The following is an 18,882-nucleotide window of genomic DNA, read 5'->3' as shown; positions in this document are numbered from 1 at the left end:
GAGGGTACCCATTAGTGCCACCTTCACACCCACCAGCAGTGGGAGCAAGGGCCCTGGGAAAAAGTCAAATTAAGGCAGCCATTTGGCTGGCAGAATCGCTGATTTTAATATCAATTTTGGCTGGCAGAATTGCAGATTTTATCACCAAAAAGGCCTGTCTTGTCATAGGAATTATACAGTGTCAAAAGGAGACTCTCCCCCAAATTTCCAACATCTTACCCGTTCCATCTTCCCCTTAATACTCAGTTGCCATTCACATCGATGTGAAGAGGTCATATCCAGAGAGACAGCAGCAACTTTTTGCCCTTTCCCCTAGAAATAAATGAACCTTGACCTTAAACCTATTATGTCAGAGAGGAGAAAGCGAAGACCCTTCATCTTTCATGTCTCGGGTCTACAACAGTGGTTCTCAACCTTAACTGCACCTTTAAATCACCTGGGAGTTTTTTAAAAATTCTGATTGCTGGATCTCACCTGGAGAGGTTCTAATTGACTTAGTGAGGACGCTGTGGGCTCTGGGAGACTTCAAAACTCTCCAGATCATTCTAAAGTGATGCCCAGGCTCTGAATCACTGGTCCCTCGGTATATTTTTCAAAAGAGATGTTCTAGCCGAAATTTACTCATTAACTTGGAATGAAAAGAACAAAGGGAAGCTATTAATGCAGATCGATGGCTATTTAAAGCCATCCTGATTCAATACACAAAGAGAGAGTAGTTTAAGTTCGTCCTTACTACTTAATTCTATTTTAATATCAGATCTTTACAGTATTAATATTATATAGTAATAACTTATGGAATAAAAATTTGAAGTGTAGGATGAATCACAACACTATTTTAGTAAATATCAGAAAAAAATACAAGCCCACAGACGGTCCACATTCAGTTTTGCTCAGGTATGAAACACTTCACCTGGAGATCACAAGGTTTATAAAAGTGCATGAATTTCATAGGCATTTGGGTGTTTTCTGACTTTGGCTGTGGAAAAAGGGGCTAGAAAATTAGCGCCCAGGAGTAGGAAGATATATCCCTAGTTACCCAATCAAGTCCTTATTTTATCTGGCCCTTTATCCACTCAGCCACCTATTTGTTTTATTTCTGCAAAGGGGATTCCTTTTCATCAAGAGACTCTAGAGGTCGACTTGGAAATTTCTCTGATGATCTTTCTGCTGCCTCCTTTTTGATAACCAGGAAATCCATGACACATGGGATTTTAGCTGTTTGGGGAATTGAATGTTCATTGACTTGTGACTGATAGCTTTCCAGGATCCCTAGAGACTTGTTCACTTCTTTTATAGGCAACAGAAGTGTTGGCTTTTATGGCTCCCATCATTACAAGCATTTTTCCTTTTAGGATGGCACTTTTCTGGTTAGAGACAGCTCGAAGAAAACAGTAACCAATCCGTATGTCCTCATGGTGTTATACAAAGATAAGGTTTACAACATCCAGATCCGTTACCTGGAGGAAAGCCAAGTTTACATGTTGGGAACTGGACTCCGAGGGAAGGAGGTAAGGAATTCCAATTGCAATATTGCCCCCAAGTTCTCTCTCTCTTTTATAAAAAATATGTATTTATTGATCTCAGAGAGAAGGGAGAGGGAGAGAGAGATAGAAACATCATTGATGAGAGAGTCATTGGTCGGCTGCCTCCTGCACGCCCCCAATGTGGATAGATTCTGAAACCCCAGCATGTGTCCTGATCTGGAATTGAACTCTGACCTCCTGGTTCATGGGTTGATGCTCTACCACTGAGCCATGCAGCTGGGATCCTCCAATTCTCTTTTTATGCCTCTCTGCATAGCTACCAACATGGAACTTTGCTGTACTGTTCTTTGAAGGTCCATACTGTATGGCAACTTTAGAGTTAATCACTTTAGTGCAACCCTTTATTTACTGAAAGGAAATAAAACAAAATGTTAACAGTAGCTACCTCTGACATAGGAATCTTTCTTAAATCAAAAATCACATGTAATTTTTGAAATCAGAAAATATATATTTAAACTTTTCAAGAGAGCCAGTTAGATGGTGTCAAAGGCAAGTCCCTTCATCAGTCACCTCTGTGACATAATTTCAATGTAAGACTGCAGTGTATTTATAAGGCTGCACTTTAAATCGACAAATAGAATACTTGTTGTGGTCATTTAGATACTTGGTTCATTTCTTATTAAAAATGGAGGTTTGCCCAGCGTGGCTCAGCAGTTGAGCGTCGACCTAGGAACCAGGCAATCGAGGTTCGATTCCCATTCCCAGTCAGGGCACGTGCCAGGGTTGCGGGCTCGATCCCCAGTCAGGGGTATACGGGAGGCATCTGATTATGACTCTCTCATCATTGATGTTTCTCTCTCCCTCTCTCCCTTCTCCTTTCCTCTCTCTGTAATCAATAAAGATATATTAAAAAAGAAAAAAATGGAGGTTTGGCTAATGAAAGTGGCCAAACTGCCAAAGACATTTTCCTTTGTTCAGCTGAGATTTATACCAGTCATTTTTTGGGTGGTAATCAGACTGGTATGAAGAAAGCCTTTCAGGGCTGCTTTTTGCAAAGGAAACTAAGAGTTAAAGGTAACGGTGCCTAGCAGAGTAGTCTTAGAGGAAGTGCATGATGCTGTCCAGAGTGCCTAGGAGACTTCTGACCCAGGTCTAGAAGGAAGGATGGGGTTTTTCCCAGTCTGGCCATCAGGAGTAGGATGATCCAGGCAATGAATGCAGACTCAACCACAGAGCCCTGGTGAGTGTGGGGTAGCAGTGGGAGTGCAGCAGGGAGATCATGAAAGAACTGCTATGCCACGCTACCAATGTCCCCTACAGACACCAGGACACTGGCCCGATTCCTTTCACTTCCACACACTATTAATGATTGACATACAGAAACCAAAATAAAAAATACCAAGAGAGTAATAATAAGGCATAGGTATCATAATTAGATCCCCTATATATGACCCACTATATGAGGTTAAAAAAAATATATATTACAGTCATAAGATATGTATAGTTAACTACATATAGTCATATTTGGTCACATATATATAGTCTTTTATCATCCATAATTTATTGGATGTTGGTGAGGAATTATTTTTTTCAAAGTTCTACAGCAGAAATCATTAAAATATTTGCCATATTTTACAATCTTTAAAATCAAAATCCTCATAACTTCAAGAGGTAGGATATTATGCAGATTAAAAAAAGCAACCGAGGGAGGAATCCATGCTGCCTGCTCGAGTATTGATTGGCCTGTCTCGGCTCTTCCAGGACTTTCTGTCCGTGTCAGACATTATCGACTACTTCCGGAAGATGCCGCTGCTGCTCATCGACGGGAAGAACCGAGGCTCCAGGTACCAGTGCACGCTGACGCACTCGGCCGGCCACCGCAGCAAGTAGGCTGAGCAGCAAGCCCTCCCCGACCGTCACCAGCGCGGGGACACTGGCCAACCTGTGGCTGGACAAACACTTTGGACTGAATCCAACCCTGCAGCGTGAACACGACGGTTTGGCCCTTCCACTTTAAAAAGTGTTTGAAATGAAGGCCGTCAAGTGTCCCATAATTTATTTATTCTTCTTCGGTGTTTGTAAAGTGCACAAGTGATAATGGTCACACTTGAACTCTAGTCGTGCACTGTATAATTCATCCAAATAATGTGCATTTTTGATACCCATTTCAAAGCGCAGTAGTTTACATGGCTACGAAAATAATTTGGGGCAAGTTTCAACACACTTAAACAGTAATAGTTTTGATATCATGTAAACATAAAACTAATATTTTGGATAGCCAAACCTTGTCAGTGGCAATCATCAGTTTTATATGTATAATTTGAAACCTACTAAAATTAACTTTCTCAGCAGCAATAATTTAAAAGGCTTCAAAAACATTTCATCTTTTCTTCTTTGGTGTTTCTTTTTGTTGGGGGACTTTTGTATACTTTTTTATGAAAAGGTAAATGCATGTTGGAATAACTTCCCGGGATTAAAATTAATTTGCCTTTTGCTTTACTTTTGGGTTCCTAAAACACCTTTATTGACTTTATTGCTTAGTCCATACTGTTATCTTTTGTTTTCAAGCAAACTTCATCTACAAACGCCAAAAGGAAACATTTTCAATTTAGAGATGGGGTTTTGGTGTCAGATACAGCTGGATTTAAGTACATTAGATCTCAACACCCACATCCCACCTCCTCTACCCCCCACCCAGCCCCAAGAACATGTCAAGTGATGCAGATTTTACCAAAGTCTCCCTGGGTAGATGAAAAGCAATAGATATATCCAGAAAAACTTGCTCAGAATTTCTGGCTAGATCATCTTTCTTCTACCTCTTTTATCCCCCGACAACTGTCATAAAGCCCCCTCCTCACCCTTCTCAGAAAAGCTTTATAAATCCTGCAAAGCAATGCAGCTCTTCCTTCTTTCTATCTCAGTTAACAACTGGTAGGCATTTTGTAGAACAAAACCCTGGCATTCGGTGGTTCTTCAGGTTTTCCCTTTTGGGCCCTTGGTTGTTATTTCACAGCTTTTATTAACAAAAATTGTTGGTTTCTCTGTTTAATCTACAAGTTTTCTGAGTGGCAAAGAATTACCTTGCAGCTTCATCTTCATGAGCTAATATTACATGGAAGGGGTCTAGGAAGGCACTGGGTTCAAATGACAATGTGCTGTGATGAGTGTGTGGATACTTTTAACCAAGGACGATAAAAAAGATGTTTCACAAAACTTCATCCTTACAAACCAAAGTTCTCAATTTAGGGTCCAGAACTTGGGAGATTTAAAGCTTGGGAGATGAAAAGCCTGCATTTATTTACATGTGTGCTCAGCAAGCGTTTATTCAGTGCCTGCTGTGTGTTAAACACAGAGGCTGAATCAGAGGGGCTCTTCCCTCTGCGGATCTGTACCCGACGCTGTCTGTACACCCGAGCTGTCCGCTGCTGTCCCTCTACCCCTGTCCTGTCTTGTGGAGGAAGCTGGTCCACAACAGGAGAGGATGAGGCCAATGCACAGAAACAGAACCAGGATAGAGACAGTGATCAATTGGTAGAGCTCCTGACAGCTACTTCATCCGTGGACTTCCACGTCACATGACCCAACGCCTGCTTCAGTTAGCTCGAGTTGCTGGCACCTGCTACCAGGAGAGGTCTTATTAATGCAAACTCATACCACCCATTTATAACTCAGTGACGCTCCTTCAGCCTGAGCCAAATTCAAGCATTAAGGTGAATGGTGAGCAGTGCACATGGCCAGTTTCCTATGTCATACACTTGCCATTAGTGAAGTAAATTAGCCACTGAAATATTAAAACAATACAACAGCCTTCAGGAACATAAATGATTATAACTCAACATATTTTATTCAATATATTAGTAAGCTCAGTTTTCCCAGGTATGTGTTAATTCAACAATACATAGTTATAAATTCACAACAGGTAAGAAGTTAGGGAGAAAACCTGTTAGAAGCAAGGGAGAAATCTGGTAGTGTCAGCTCTTCGAAGAGGGACTTGTTTCTTTCTGTTCCCCTGAAGTCACCTGCCTTCGCAGGACGATGAAAATATAGGGTAAGGCCACACAGCAGTAACTGGGAGATCTCTGTGTAAAGCAGAACAACAGAAGGATGCTACTGCAGCAAGCATGTCCTAGACAACCACTGTTACTTTCAGTAGCTATTTCCTAATTCTTGATTTAGTTTTCTTTTAAGTGATCAAGCCACAATTTAGGTGTGCTCACTGTGACTTCAAGTCAAATGTATATACTACAAAACAAGCATGACAAAAATTTACTAGACGGGTTCTTCAGCCCAACTTGTCAGCTATCTTACTAAACTGCAACTTGATTTATGAAAATCTGATTTATACTTTTCTAAACTTACCACTTTTATGTTATACATGTACACATTATAAAGAATCACATAGGTCTATAAGGCATGTTACAAAAACTAGCAGTTTTTACCCAGAGGCAACAACTTTTAACTTTTTTAGCTCATTTTGTTTCTATTGTTTTTGTTGTTTTGTGTGTGATGTGGAGTTTCTTGTTTATTTTGAGGTGGGGGCTGGAATTACCTCCATCTCTAAATGACATGCATATTTTATTTTTTCAGTTTTAGGTATTACCTATCTGCTTCTGATTACAGAAGCCTAAGATATAACTCTTTTCCCTCACACCCAAAATACTTGAATACAATTTTTGCCAGCTCAATATTTTATGTGTAAAATTTATGATTACATATTCTTCACAGCAGAGTCTTGTGATATGACATTTCCCTTCTTTTAGCTACAGCCCAACCACAGTTAATAATTTCTCTTTTCATTGCTTATCATAAATATATCCGAAATTCCCCCAGTTGGGTAAACAGTCACGTGCCTTAGCCACTCTCTAGCTGAACCTCTCTCCTCTCTGAGAGCTTCATGGCCTGCTCTAGACTGTTCTCCAGGACTCTGTGCAGCTCGCATCTCGGGAGCTCCCTTCACCATTACCCTAGGGACTGCTTTCACCCTTCCCTCTAGAGCACCCTTTTTCTGGAACCTCACGTCTTTCTCTTTTTGGTCTGCTGCCATGTTTGGTGGAACACAACCTTAGTAACTTCTTGAGGGGGAAACTATATGTCTGAAAATTTGTCTCTATACCAGTGCTTCATGGATTGACTGATGATGGAAATCTGGGTTGGAAATCATGTTTCTTCAGATTTCCAAGGGCAATGCTGCGCTTTCTTCCAACTTCCAGTGCTGCTATTGAGAATTTTCAAGATTCTAACTCTTAATTGTTGTGTCTCTTTAGAAACTCTGAGATCTGTTGTTCTTTCATCGTTCTGAAGTCTCAGTGTTGTATTTTGGTGTGTGTCTATTTTCACCCATTGTTTGGGCTGTTTCACTGTAAAAACTCATATCCTTCAACGATGGAAGAGTTCCTCAGATTATTTCTTTAATGACTTCCTTCCTGTCCATTGTCTATGTTCTTCTAATACTCCTAGTTGTTGGGCTTCATTGCCTGATTTAACATTTTCCACCCTAAAACTTTTTTTTTGGCTCTATTGGGTATTTTCTTCATTTTTATCTTTAACCCTTCTACAGAGTCTATTATTTATTGCATTTTTAATTTCTAGGAGCTCCCTTCTCTTCTCTAAATATTTTTTATAGTTTCATGTTCCTTTTTCATGGACATAGCATTTTCTCTGTGGATATTAGAGTTTCTTGGGGTGTTCATTTCCCTTCATGGTTAGTGTTTCTTCCTCCTTGATTAAATCTATTTATCGGTTCTGTCTCTGCTTTTTGTATTAGATGCTTTCCTCAAATATCTTGCTGTGCCATAGGTATTTGTTCAGAATTGAAACCATGGCACTAGAAAGAGAACACAGGAAGCTCTATGCCCAAGGGGGGGGAACCTGGGCTATCAGTATTTTTAGGTCTTTTCTCTTACACTGGTCGTATTCCTGAAAGAAAAATCTGTTTGAGGGTATAAATCAGGTTGCCAATGTTTTATAACCAAGTGGGAAGAGAAAGCTACAGGTAAACTTTATGCCCTCGTTTTTAGTACAGTACTCTGCCCCTCAACTTGTGGCTAGTGGCTCCAGGCCAGAGATCCCTTGTTTTACCTTCTCCAGGTATAAACCTTGCATCTTCTGTCACAGAGAAACAGTTATCCAGTTAGGTAGAGGGGTAAAGAGTCCTTAGGGGTCTAGAACTTCTTAAAGATTTAACCAGTCCTCCTGTTCTTAGCTCCACCTCCACCCCTACTTCCAGAGGATTCTGGTGCTACCATGCTTCAAGTTTTGGGGGCTATTTCTTGGCTTTACCCAGCTAGCTCACAGTTCAGAGTTTTGGACTTTAGGGTTTCAATTTCCTTCTTTGCTTCCATTTGCTTTCTGTTCTGTTAGTTAACACTTTTCGAGAGCTCTTTTGTCTTATAAATTTTAGTCTGTTTAAAATCACTTTAACTCTCAGGTCTGCCAACGACTAATTGTTTGTGAAAGTTAGAAAGTTAGTTAACCTCTCCATGTCTGTTTCTGTACCTATAAATGCCAATGTAATATTTCCTACCACTCAAGGTTGTTCTGACAATTGAGTCCATTTATATAAAGCTCTTTGAAGATCTGGATTGTGGTAAATGTATGTGTTATCTATTGACATTATTATTTTGGGGGCAAGTGGGGTAAACAGAGTGTTCATTTAATCTTCTGTGTTTACTAGAAGCCTGCCCTCCTCCAAGTCTACAAAAGTCGCTTGTATCCTAACCGCCTGACCTACCCCATAACTTTTCAGGAACACATATATCATATTTATTATTTCTATTTTACTTCGTGAGAGAATAATCTCCAAACTAGAACAGTCAGATGATCAAGTTTGGGAGGAATTTTTCCAAATGAGTGCAAGCATCCAATATCAATTATTCGCTTAGTAAACATTTCCCAAGAACTATTACATCAAGGCACCGTGTTAACTGCCAGGAATACCTTTAAAAAGCTTCCAGTTGAGCAGGGATAGGACAGGGAAGTAAACATGCAATTACAACATAGTGTGAGAGATGATATGAAAAGGAAGAAGAGATAACATGCTGGCTTAAAGACAGTTTTCCAACCTCAGTAACCCTGACTAATACAGGATAGTAAGTAGCAGTTAACCTGGTGGCATGGAGGAGGAATGTTGCAGTGGGCGTTTCAGGAGATGCACGTGTTAAGGTACAGATGCAAAAAAAGAGCAGCTATGTAGACATACGCACAGTTCAGCATGGCTGGAGCATAGGACATGCAGGGGGAAAATAGGACAAGAGATTGGATAGATGGGCTGGGGCCTGGTCTCAAGAGGTCTTATAGTCCATTCAAGGAGGTTCGGACTGTATTTTGAAGACAACAGTGAACCAATGGGAGTTTTCAGCAGGTTTACATTTTAGAAAGCTAAGCCTTGCTATAGAGTTGAGATTGGTTTTAGAGATGATGGATTAAGCAAAGCTAACCAGATCTCTATATCAGACTCCTTAGTGCCTTTGCTAACATGTATTGTAAATTTGTGATATACAGAGCATGATACACTTCCAAACTTAATCCCAGAAGAATGTAGGCTCCACTGTTATTGCATCCATCTATTAAGAGCTCTTAAGATGGCAGGGTTCACTGAGCAAAGTCTGGGAAATGCTGCCCTGGGAAGAACAGGTAGAAACAGCTTAACAGGCACTATGTGGTGCCTAACAAACAGCCACCCTGCTCCTCTTCTTGGTGGCACAATCTGACTCCATTTGTGGTGGTCCTCTCCTCCCAGCTCCAGCAGTCAGTTCTGACTACTCAACACTGTTCTTGGCAGTTCTCTTGCCCTTGGAAATGGCTACTGCAGACAGTCGCCTTTGACGCATATCTGGCCAATGAAAGGAAAGGGGAAATGTACTGGAGGGATCTGGGAAAGGCTATATAAAGAGTCACAGGCAGAGACAGTGTCTGTACATGGCCAAGTCTGCAGGTAATGACCAAGAGGAGTGATGAACAGAGTGACCATAACAGAGTAAAAAGTACAGAAAGAACCCAGTACCCAACAAAGTCTTTAAAACTCTGACTCAACTTTAGGGCTACCCCACCTTGAGTATTGTTATTTTCCTTACTGTACAAGTCATGTTAAGCTGGTTTTTTTTTTACAGGTCGCTGAAGACCTCATAGCTGACACAAAGCCTATTTTCAAATATCCAAGAGTTGTCAAAAGAACTACATAATCAATGAAGTTTTCATGGTTAGAAGTAACACTAGCAGGTAAAAGGAATAGGGGAACAGGTTTCAGCTAGTCCATAAGGAGCAACTGTCTTAAAATGGAATAGGTTGACTGGTGGGATAGGGTGTTCAATCATGGAAATTTTACATGAATATGCCTGTGAGATGAGTAACTAAACATAGTGACCTATGAAGTATAGTCCAACTCTATGAATCTGTTTAAAATGAAAAGTCCTTAACTCACAGAATCAAACAAACTTACAATTTTTGTCTTGCAAGGAATCTCAGAGGCTTAGTGAGGATTAATGGATAAAGACACCGAATTTTGCAAAATGTGACATCGTTGTATAATCATTTGTTGAAAGGAAGAAAGGGCAGTAATTTAGAGAGGTTAGTAAGACAACATTGTTGTTAGTGTCAACAACAGCTTGTTTTAATGTCAAGGATCGGAATTCAAATCTGCTAACTCCTAGATAAATCAATGTTCACACATAATTCATCTTTAGAGATCTAGTTCACATCATAATGTAAGCATTGAAGAAACAGAAAATCCTAATTAGTGGGCAAAAGTCACTAATACCCCAGCAGAAGCAAAAAATGGCTCTACTATTTATTTTATAACAATGACATGCAAACATTTTAACTTAGTGATTCCATACTTACCATTTATCTTCTTCAACTCCAAAGAAATTTTATTAATGTTTTTAATTATAGCTTCCACGTTTAGCCTCTGGTCAGAAACATCACTATTCAACATCTGATTTGAAAAGAGAAACAAAAACAATGTATAAATATGAAGTATTTATTCCTATTATTAAAATACTTAAACTTTCAGTACTTCTAAAAGGAAAGCCTGTTATTTCAGAACTGAAATAACTGAAATAATAGGCTTTCTAAATCGTTAGAATTCTAACATAAGAAGACCTCAACTTGTTAATATTTTCTCAACTGAAAACACCTCCAACTGGAGTTCTTAGAATGAGGTTTCTTCTTTAATGGAACCATTTCTGCAAGATGGGGCCCTTACAGGGGCGATGCAGATGTCCCCTTTTCAGAAAGCCTCAGCACTTTTAAACTGCCTTACAACTTAGCCTTCGTATAAGATCTTCTCTAATTTTCTTTACAAGTAAGTCAGTGTCTTTCTCTCACTTATTGAGTGACAGGGTCCACGTCCAATTTCTATAAATAATAAAATTCAAAATAAGATTCAACTGTAATTCATTGACTAAGAGGATGGCAAAATGATCCCTTCTAAGTTAGCTACGGAAATCAGGCCAACCTAATTCCATATTTGAATTTTGGGCCAGTGAAATCCGCAAATCAACACATGGCTACATTATACAGACTACATATATTTAAACAACTGCGTCAGAAACAAATACGCAGGTGGTTCACTGGAAACTAACCTTAGCCTTTCAAATCTCTCAAAACGACCTGAAAACTGAACCACCATCAGCACAGGCCACTCCAGCGACCTGCAAGGTGGGCTGTGACGAGGCCACTATGTGACTTGTCCAAAATAATGAAATCAAACTCACCTTGAAGTTATTTCCTTGACTCCGCCTTTTTCTTGAGTCAGAGGGATTGATCCTATTTCTCTCACTCACTTCGAAGCCACTGCGAAGGAAATAAAAACTTCGTTTTCAGGACAATGAATAAAATGCACTTTGCATCCACCCACCGGCCTGCAGGGGCCAAAACGGGGAATGGCAGCTCCCTCGGGTGTGCACACCAAAAGGTGCAGGTCCGAGGGGAAAGGAAAGGTCATGCAAAAATAAAGGGGGCCGCTGAGGATGGTGGGACTAACTTTAAAAGGAGCAATGAATGGGGGAAAAAAGAAAAAGAAAAAAAAAGAACCAGCCGGAAGTAGAAACTAAATGGATAGAGAAATGCCCACGAGAGTTGACCGTCCCACTGGGGTCTGGTTACCCGGGCTCTTAAGCACTCATGGGGGGGTGGCCAGCAGGGCTGGGACTGAACCCCACTTTACTGGACAGGGGCCAGGTCTGCCTCGGCCTCCCCCGCGGCGCGTGGTCAGGACATTCATCCGAGGCAGGAGGTGGGAAGCGGGGACCAGGCTTTGGAGCGGGCTGGGGGGAAGGGTGGGTCACAGGCCCAGGCCTACACCCAAGGCGCTAACCCCGCAGCCAGGAGGCCCGCACCTGTCAGCCGTTACTGTCCCTGCGGCCTGCACTGTAACCGTCACCTCCTCCTTCTCCGCCATATTTACACCCGGCACGAGCCCCGGGCCGCAGGGGGCCCGCCCAACCGCCACTTGGGGCCTGAAAATGGCGCCCTGGGAAGCAGCCTCGAAGTTTCCTCAGTCGTCACTCGCAAACCTATGGGGACAATGTAAACCGCCCTCAGTGTGACCCTGTGGACAACCTCTGGGCCCCCTCCCCTGCCCTCGGCCAGCCAACCGCCCCGCCGCGCCCCACACAACCACCCCCGCGAGGGGCTTGGGCCTCGATGCCCATTAGTTTGTGCGCTCAAGATAGACCCTGAGGTAGGATGGAAATTTCAACAGGCTCACCGTCCAGGCCCCAAGCCGGATTCGGATTACTTAAAACCGAGTAACATGGTGGGGACCCACAGGGCCAACGGTCACCGAAGCTCTGACCCCTAGAGGGGGCCAGCGGACGGAAAAGGGAGACCGGACTTCCTGATTGGCCAGCTGCTCTGCCTGATGCATTCTGGGAATTGTAGTTCCAGACGAGGCCCCGTGGAAAGGTTCTAGGTGATGCGCTGAAAGTGACTGGAGCTGCTGTGCAGAGAGAGAGGGAGGGAAGCAGGGAGGGAAAGGTGCTGACATTCCTCGCCTCCTATGTGCCAGGCACTGTGCTAGATGCTTTACAGGCTTCGTCTGCATTTAATTTTCACAGCATAGGAGTGTGGTTAGGGCCAGACTCTGGACTGAAAGTGCTGGGGTTTGAGTCCTACCGCATCACTTGTTTAGCTATAGAGAGGCTGGGGAGCGCTTTAATCATTCAGGGTCCAAATGTCCCCATCCATCATATGCAGATAATAATAACTGCCTTCTAGTGTTCCTTCGAGGGTTAAGTGAGATAATGCATCAACAGCGCTTGGCAGGCGATGTGCACCATAAATGTGAGCTATTATCATTCCTATAAATTTTTATGGATGAGCAATGAGTACAGATGAGCTGAGAGATGTTCACTGGTTTCTTGCCAAAGAGAGACCTTGGGATTCCAGCCATCTTTGCTGTATTCTGAGGGGAATCTCTGCAGCTACCATCTTTGGGGCTGACTCAGACTTTTCTTGGTTCCCCTAGGACATGCCTTAGACTTGATGAGGACCTCACACCTCCAATATCAGCTTCTATACAAGCCTTTGTCTTCTCTGAGCCTCACCTGTAACACACACCAGCCTCCTGAGCCAGTCCCTTCCTGACAACCCACAGCACAGAGTCTGTCATTTAATTCATATCCAGTTACCTTCAGTTTAACACAAGGATTTGTTGCCTGATGCAGGGTTAGATAGAGGGGAGGGGTACAGGAGAACTGAGCTTCAGTCCTCAGGATAGCCAGCCGCGTAATCTTGGAAAAGAGCACCTTCCTTTCTCTGAACCTGTTTCCTCATCTGTTTTCTTGTGAAAGGGATGGGCTAGATCAATGTTTCCTAAATTTTACTCATATAGGACCTCTGTGTACCAGCTATTTCATTATTATTATAATATTTTAAATTTACTTGCTTTTAAAATTTAAGTCTATTTCAAAAGGTTGATATCACAAATGTAAATGGAAGGAAATATAAACAGAAGGTAATAGGAAAAATAAAGACAATGAATAGATATTCTTGCCTCCCGATAGCTATGATCCTGCAGCCTGATCTTCTTTGTTAAAATGGGTTCTTACTGCACGTTAGAGAAGTGTGAAGGGTAGTTTGGCACAAACCAAGACTTTCTTATTAGGACTACAAGAGTAGGAAGGGGAATAACTCTCACTATGTGATCCCAGGATTTTTAGTGCCTGTGTATCATATAAAAACATGGCTCATATCCCTAGTGGGATAGGGTCCCACACTTTGCAGAACCTAAGATCAGGTGCTCTCTAATATCCTGTCCCTTTCTAAGACTCCTTCATTCTCCTTGCGCTATGGGTGCCTTCCAAAACTCACCTCAATCCTGGAGGGAGTCTTCCCGAATCAACCCTACTCAACTCCTCAGTTTCATAGTCTCTCTGCCAATGCTTCCCTCACTCAACATTCGACCTGTGGACGCTTGCTAGTGTCAGGCTTTCGCATTTTCTTATTTCTGATATGTGCACTGAGCATTTTTCATCTAATTCTTCAAGTGCTAAGTAAAGGAGAAAAAAAGAGGCACAGAAGGTCAGAAAATACACATTCTTTGAACACTCGCTGTGTATCATATATTATGCTAGAAGCTTTCATCTTCTGCCCGGCCGGTGTGGCTCAGCAGTTGAGCATCAACCTATGATCCAGGATACTGTGGTTCGATTCCCGGTCAGGGCACATGCCCGGGTTGCGGGCTCGATCCCCAGTGGGGCGGTGCAGGAGGCAGCCGATCAATGATTCTCATCATTGATGTTTCTATCTCTCTCTCTCCCTTCTTCTCTCTGAAATTCATAAAGACATATTAAAAAAAGAAGCCACTTTCATCTTCTGACAACTCTCTGAGGTGGCTGTTATAACCGTGGTTATATGGAAAACAAAGCTCAAGCTCAGAGAGCTTAGTGCCTGCTCAGGGGCACAAGAACCAGAATCAGATCCTGTCTGTGCAACTCCAGAGCCGCCTTTTCTTTTGTCTGTGACAGGTGGTCTCCTGGACCAGGATACAATCTGCCGAGACAGTAAACAAGTGCATCCTGGCTCCACAATGTTTGGGGCTTCACAGACCACTGAACTTGAACAGACCAGTGCTGACGCACACCCAGGTACAAACACGGAGTGACCAACACTGGGGAAGCAACATTTATTTCATGAACTAGAGACATTAACAAAACCAAAATAACTGCCATCACTGTTTTCTAAAAGCAGGGATAATTTCATAGCAAAAAGGAAGGCAGAAGGAAAAGGAAAGAAGGTCATCGTAATTTCAGAATAAGACAGGCTTAACAGGAATCTTAATGGATGTGGCTTTTACTTACCCCCTTATAGGATGCAGACTAGTTAAAACTTCACCTCAGATCTGCAGGATTCTAGATGTGTTGTTGGAAACTCCCCAGAGATAACAGCAGAAGAAAATAAGATGTTTAAGAGAAGCAGGGTAAACAGCAGTAGGTGGGTGGAGATGGCATTAAGACTGAGAACCCTGAAAATGGGCGATGCTGGGGGCTGGGCTGAGTAGGAGGTGCTGTCCCTGGAGCCCCGTCTTCCCCATCACCTTGAACCCACTCGCAGGGTCCAGCACGTGTTTGCAGGGCCTGCTTGGGCTCAGCTGCCTGCCTATTAGGATTCTGCTCATGGGACTTCAGATAGATTCTGAAGACCTTTCACCCATCCAGAGCGCTGATTACTTCTTATGAGTAGATTCAAACCACTATAACTTGGGAAAGATCATTATTAAACATTTTTAAAAGGAAGAATCAACTTTGTGTTCATTTTAAATAAGTGTTTTAAGTGTGGGGGGGTCTGAACTCAGAAAAACATACATTGCAATAATGTATAGTATCTTCCTTCATAAAAATGTCTGGGAGCGATGATGACTACTTATTGTGGTGTTTTTCCCCCTCAAGCAATTATAGATTCCTTTTTTCCTCCTAAGAAATTAAAACTTTAAATGCATGATCTGCTGCTTAACACTTGGGACTGTTACAAATGAGGCCCTAAAAAAAAAATCTATCTCCCTTAATAAGCTTGCAAATACAACACTTTGCTGGAGCCCAGCACAGGTTGTAGCTGTGGATTCTAATGTTAATCAAATAAAGGAAATTAAAAAGCTGGTAAGTTCCCCCATAAAGAGAAAAGCTATTACGGAACAACAAGGAGATTAAGCGTTTTATGGAACCGGGTGTGAGTGCCTCAGCTAGTTTTATTAAGAATTCTTGACATTAAAGTCTTCATTTCCAGGAAAACCAATTGAGCAAATTATCTCACTCTTCCACTTGTTAGAGCCCCCATTCCCACCCTCTCCCCGCTCCTTATCAATTAGCAGTGCTGGGCTCTGCGCCTGCACCCCGCTTCCTGCTGGAGGCTCTGACTATTGCTTCCTCTAACCCTTGGGCACCCAAATTTGGGAGGTAAGGAGCAGTTGCCTGGGTCATTACCTAAGAGCATGACCAGTGTAGGAAAGATCAAGGAAATTCCCTTGTGTCAGAGCAATACCTCCCCCCAGCCCATCACACGCAGGGAGCAAGAGAGCATGTGACTTTTGCCACCATGGGCTAAACTGAAAGTTGGATTCCCTGCCCACTGTCATCTTCAAGTAGCTGATGTTACAATGGGCAGAGCCATTTCCTTTTTCCCCTGAAGAAACATTCTGAACTACAGAAAGAGGTTTTTAAGGAAAATCCAAATTGCTTGCTGCAAAAATGTTTTCACTTCTAATTGAGAAAACACGTGAAAGAAGAAAAATCCTGCCATTTGCGACAGTGTGGATGGACCTGGAGAGTGTTACGTTAAGTGACATAAGTCAGAAAAAGACAAAAGTCAAAGAAAGACCCCTTGATCTCACTTATATGTGAAATCTAAAAACCTTGAACTCATAGAAACAGAGAGGAGAGTGTGGGGGAAGTGGGAAGATGCTGGCCAAGGGGTACAAACTTTCAATGTTAAGAGGAGTAAGTCCCAGAAATCTGGTATACAGCATGGTGACCATAGTTTACACTGGATTGTGTACCTGAGAGCTGCTGTGGGAGCAGAGCTTCATGTTCTCTCCACGGCAACAACAGCAACAACAACAAAATGGCAGTAGTGTGAAATCAAGGGTGTGTTAGCTAACCCTACTGTGGTTAACACTTCACGATACGTACGCATATCACATCATCACATTACACCTTAAACTTACCCAACCTTATAAGTCAATTGTATCTCGATAAAGCCGGGGGTGGTGGTGGGGAGAAATGACAGCTCTGTACCAACATTTCCCTCTAAACTAGGAAGCCACCCAAGCAGATTTGCCAGATAAAATACAGGACACCCCGTTAAATTTGAATTTGAGGTAAACAACAGATAATTTTTTTTTTTACTGCAAGCAGTCCTGAATATTGTATGGCACATGCATATATTAAACATGTATGTATTTATCTAAGATTTACATTGAACCGGGAATCTGGCTGTACTGTTATTTGCCGCATCTGGCAACACTACACCCCGAACGCTTCAGCCACGAAAAGAGAAGCGCGTGCTCCGCAGGCTTGTAGGTTCAGGAGGGACCGAAGCCAAGAGAACACCGACGTTTCCCAGCGTGACGTCCAAAATAATAAAACACACACACTCACTGCGCCAGGATGAGGCTCTCCTTCCTTCAGCGTTCCTGTAATGCAAGAAAGGAACAAGTCTCAGAAAACAGATGGACCAGCGCGGGCAATATGCAGCAGGGCGCCGCTTGGACGGCCGCCTGCTGTGCCCGCTCGTCTGAAAACCGTCTCTGCCCGCCCGGCTGTGCGGAGCACGCCTTCAGCCGGCCGGGCGCATTCATAGCACAAGTTGTGTTTGTTTCCAGAGGTCCTCCAATCAGGGAGCACCCTCTGTCCCCAAATAAAATATGTTTCTAATTCTAACGTGTCAGCCCTCCATCCCCCAATACTTCCCCTGTTTATTAAAGACATAGATCCTGATCAGACGTTTCTCCCTCTGGACATGGCCCCCGACTCCCATCCTCACCCTCACCAGCCAGCCATGCAGTGAAAAATGAGCGTGTTTGGGGGAAAAAACATATTATGTTCATGATGTCAACTACAATGGAATATAAGTGTGTGCTCACCTTTTGTAATGAAAGAAATGTATATGTGCATAAAAGCAAGTTTGGAAAAACATTCACCAAGATGTTAACAACGATGGTCTCTGAGTGCTGAGATCTATGGGTCATTTCATTTCTTTGCATTTCTTTATCTAGCCTAGCTGTAACTTTAGTCCCAGCCCTCTGCTCTATGTTTTAATCTCTCCAGGGCATTTCTCAGGGTGGTGCAACATAAACTGCTTTAAAGCAGAGCTTCTCAAACTTTGCAACGCACAGTTTCTTAGGGAGTTTGGGAAAATGCAGATTCTGGGGCCCAGCCCGATGACTCTGATTTAGTGCATCTAAGATAGAGCTCCTGGAATCTGCATTTTAAATTTCTCTTTCATCCATTTTAACCTCTAGGGACTGTGGGCCATGCTTTGAGGAATGCAGTACTGACTTACAGCTTCTACAAGTCTCAAATGGATGACCATAGCGGAAACTTATCTGAACGGCTACTGATGCCAGAATTTAGTCATTTAAAAAAAATTATATACATATATAATATACATATTATGTATAATATACTATATATATCTATATATAATTTTCAAGCATAAATCAGATCCACTTAATTTTCATTTAAGAGAAGAAAGTGTCTCCCCCCCCCACCCCCCTGCCCCCCAGCACAGCAGCAAACAGACTCAATGTCTGCTTGATTCTTGGAGATGGGCACTCCAGCTTCAAGTTCTTCCTAGTTTAGGTCTTCATTTCTCCTGCTTCCTAGCCTTTTTGTTTGCACATAGTAAGTGCTCAGTAAGTCTCAGGAATGGTTGAGTTGGCCTGTTACAGTGGCATCCTGGAGAGTCAAAGGAACCGAGGTGACATCAGCACCTGCGGGCATTCAGCAGGGCTCCACAGCAGGAGCCTCACCCTCCTGGCCTGTGAGCCCCTGGAGAAGGGGCCGCCCATGCTGTGTAAAGAGATGCCCATAAGCCACAGCACCCTGAGCACTGGGTACCCCCTTCTCATTCTGGCACACAGGCCCAAGATCCAAGAAGCGACTTACAGCTGTCCCAGGGCGCAGCCACAAGCCTGCAAGCGCCAAAGCAGCCTGGGCTGTGTGGCCAAGATTATGAAGCTCTGGTCCGTGATTTTAAAAAACAAACACAAAGAAGCAACTATCTTGGCTGCGGATCATCACTTGAATAAAAATCAAATGACTTAGGATCTGTCCAAATGAAGGATGTTTTAATACTTTGTGTGTAAAAACACTGATATTCTGCTGCTTTTTTATTAGCCAGATTTTATTATTTTTCAGAATCTTGTCGGCATAATCATTTTACGGGTGGATAGAATATTTGG

At 42.6% G+C, this 18,882-nt stretch overlaps 2 protein-coding genes across 2 annotated transcripts in view; one reads left to right on the top strand and one right to left on the bottom strand.

Annotated features, from left to right (window-relative positions):
- LCP2 (lymphocyte cytosolic protein 2) overlaps positions 1-3,902 on the top strand; it is a 32,847-nt gene extending 28,945 nt beyond the window's left edge. The window contains exons 20-21 of the mRNA XM_016213992.2: positions 1,353-1,508; positions 3,246-3,902. Coding sequence (XP_016069478.1) covers positions 1,353-1,508; positions 3,246-3,374 — 285 coding nt within the window. The 3' untranslated portion in view covers positions 3,375-3,902. The remainder of the gene's footprint in view (positions 1-1,352; positions 1,509-3,245) is intronic.
- A 1,509-nt stretch (positions 3,903-5,411) lies between these two features.
- Positions 5,412-10,416, bottom strand: C4H5orf58 (chromosome 4 C5orf58 homolog). The gene is made up of 2 exons (XM_087816103.1): positions 10,323-10,416; positions 5,412-5,563 (listed from the first exon to the last, which is right to left on the bottom strand). Exons 1-2 carry the CDS (start codon positions 10,414-10,416, stop codon positions 5,412-5,414), a joined length of 246 nt encoding a protein of 81 aa, XP_087672229.1.
- Positions 10,417-18,882: the final 8,466 nt, after the last annotated feature.

This window comes from Miniopterus natalensis, chromosome 4 (genome assembly GCF_054644295.1).
Source record: "Miniopterus natalensis isolate mMinNat1 chromosome 4, mMinNat1.hap1, whole genome shotgun sequence".
Taxonomy (NCBI): domain Eukaryota; kingdom Metazoa; phylum Chordata; class Mammalia; order Chiroptera; family Miniopteridae; genus Miniopterus; species Miniopterus natalensis.
The sequence above is the reverse complement of the archived record's forward strand: the minus strand, read 5'-3'. Positions and strand labels throughout refer to the sequence as shown.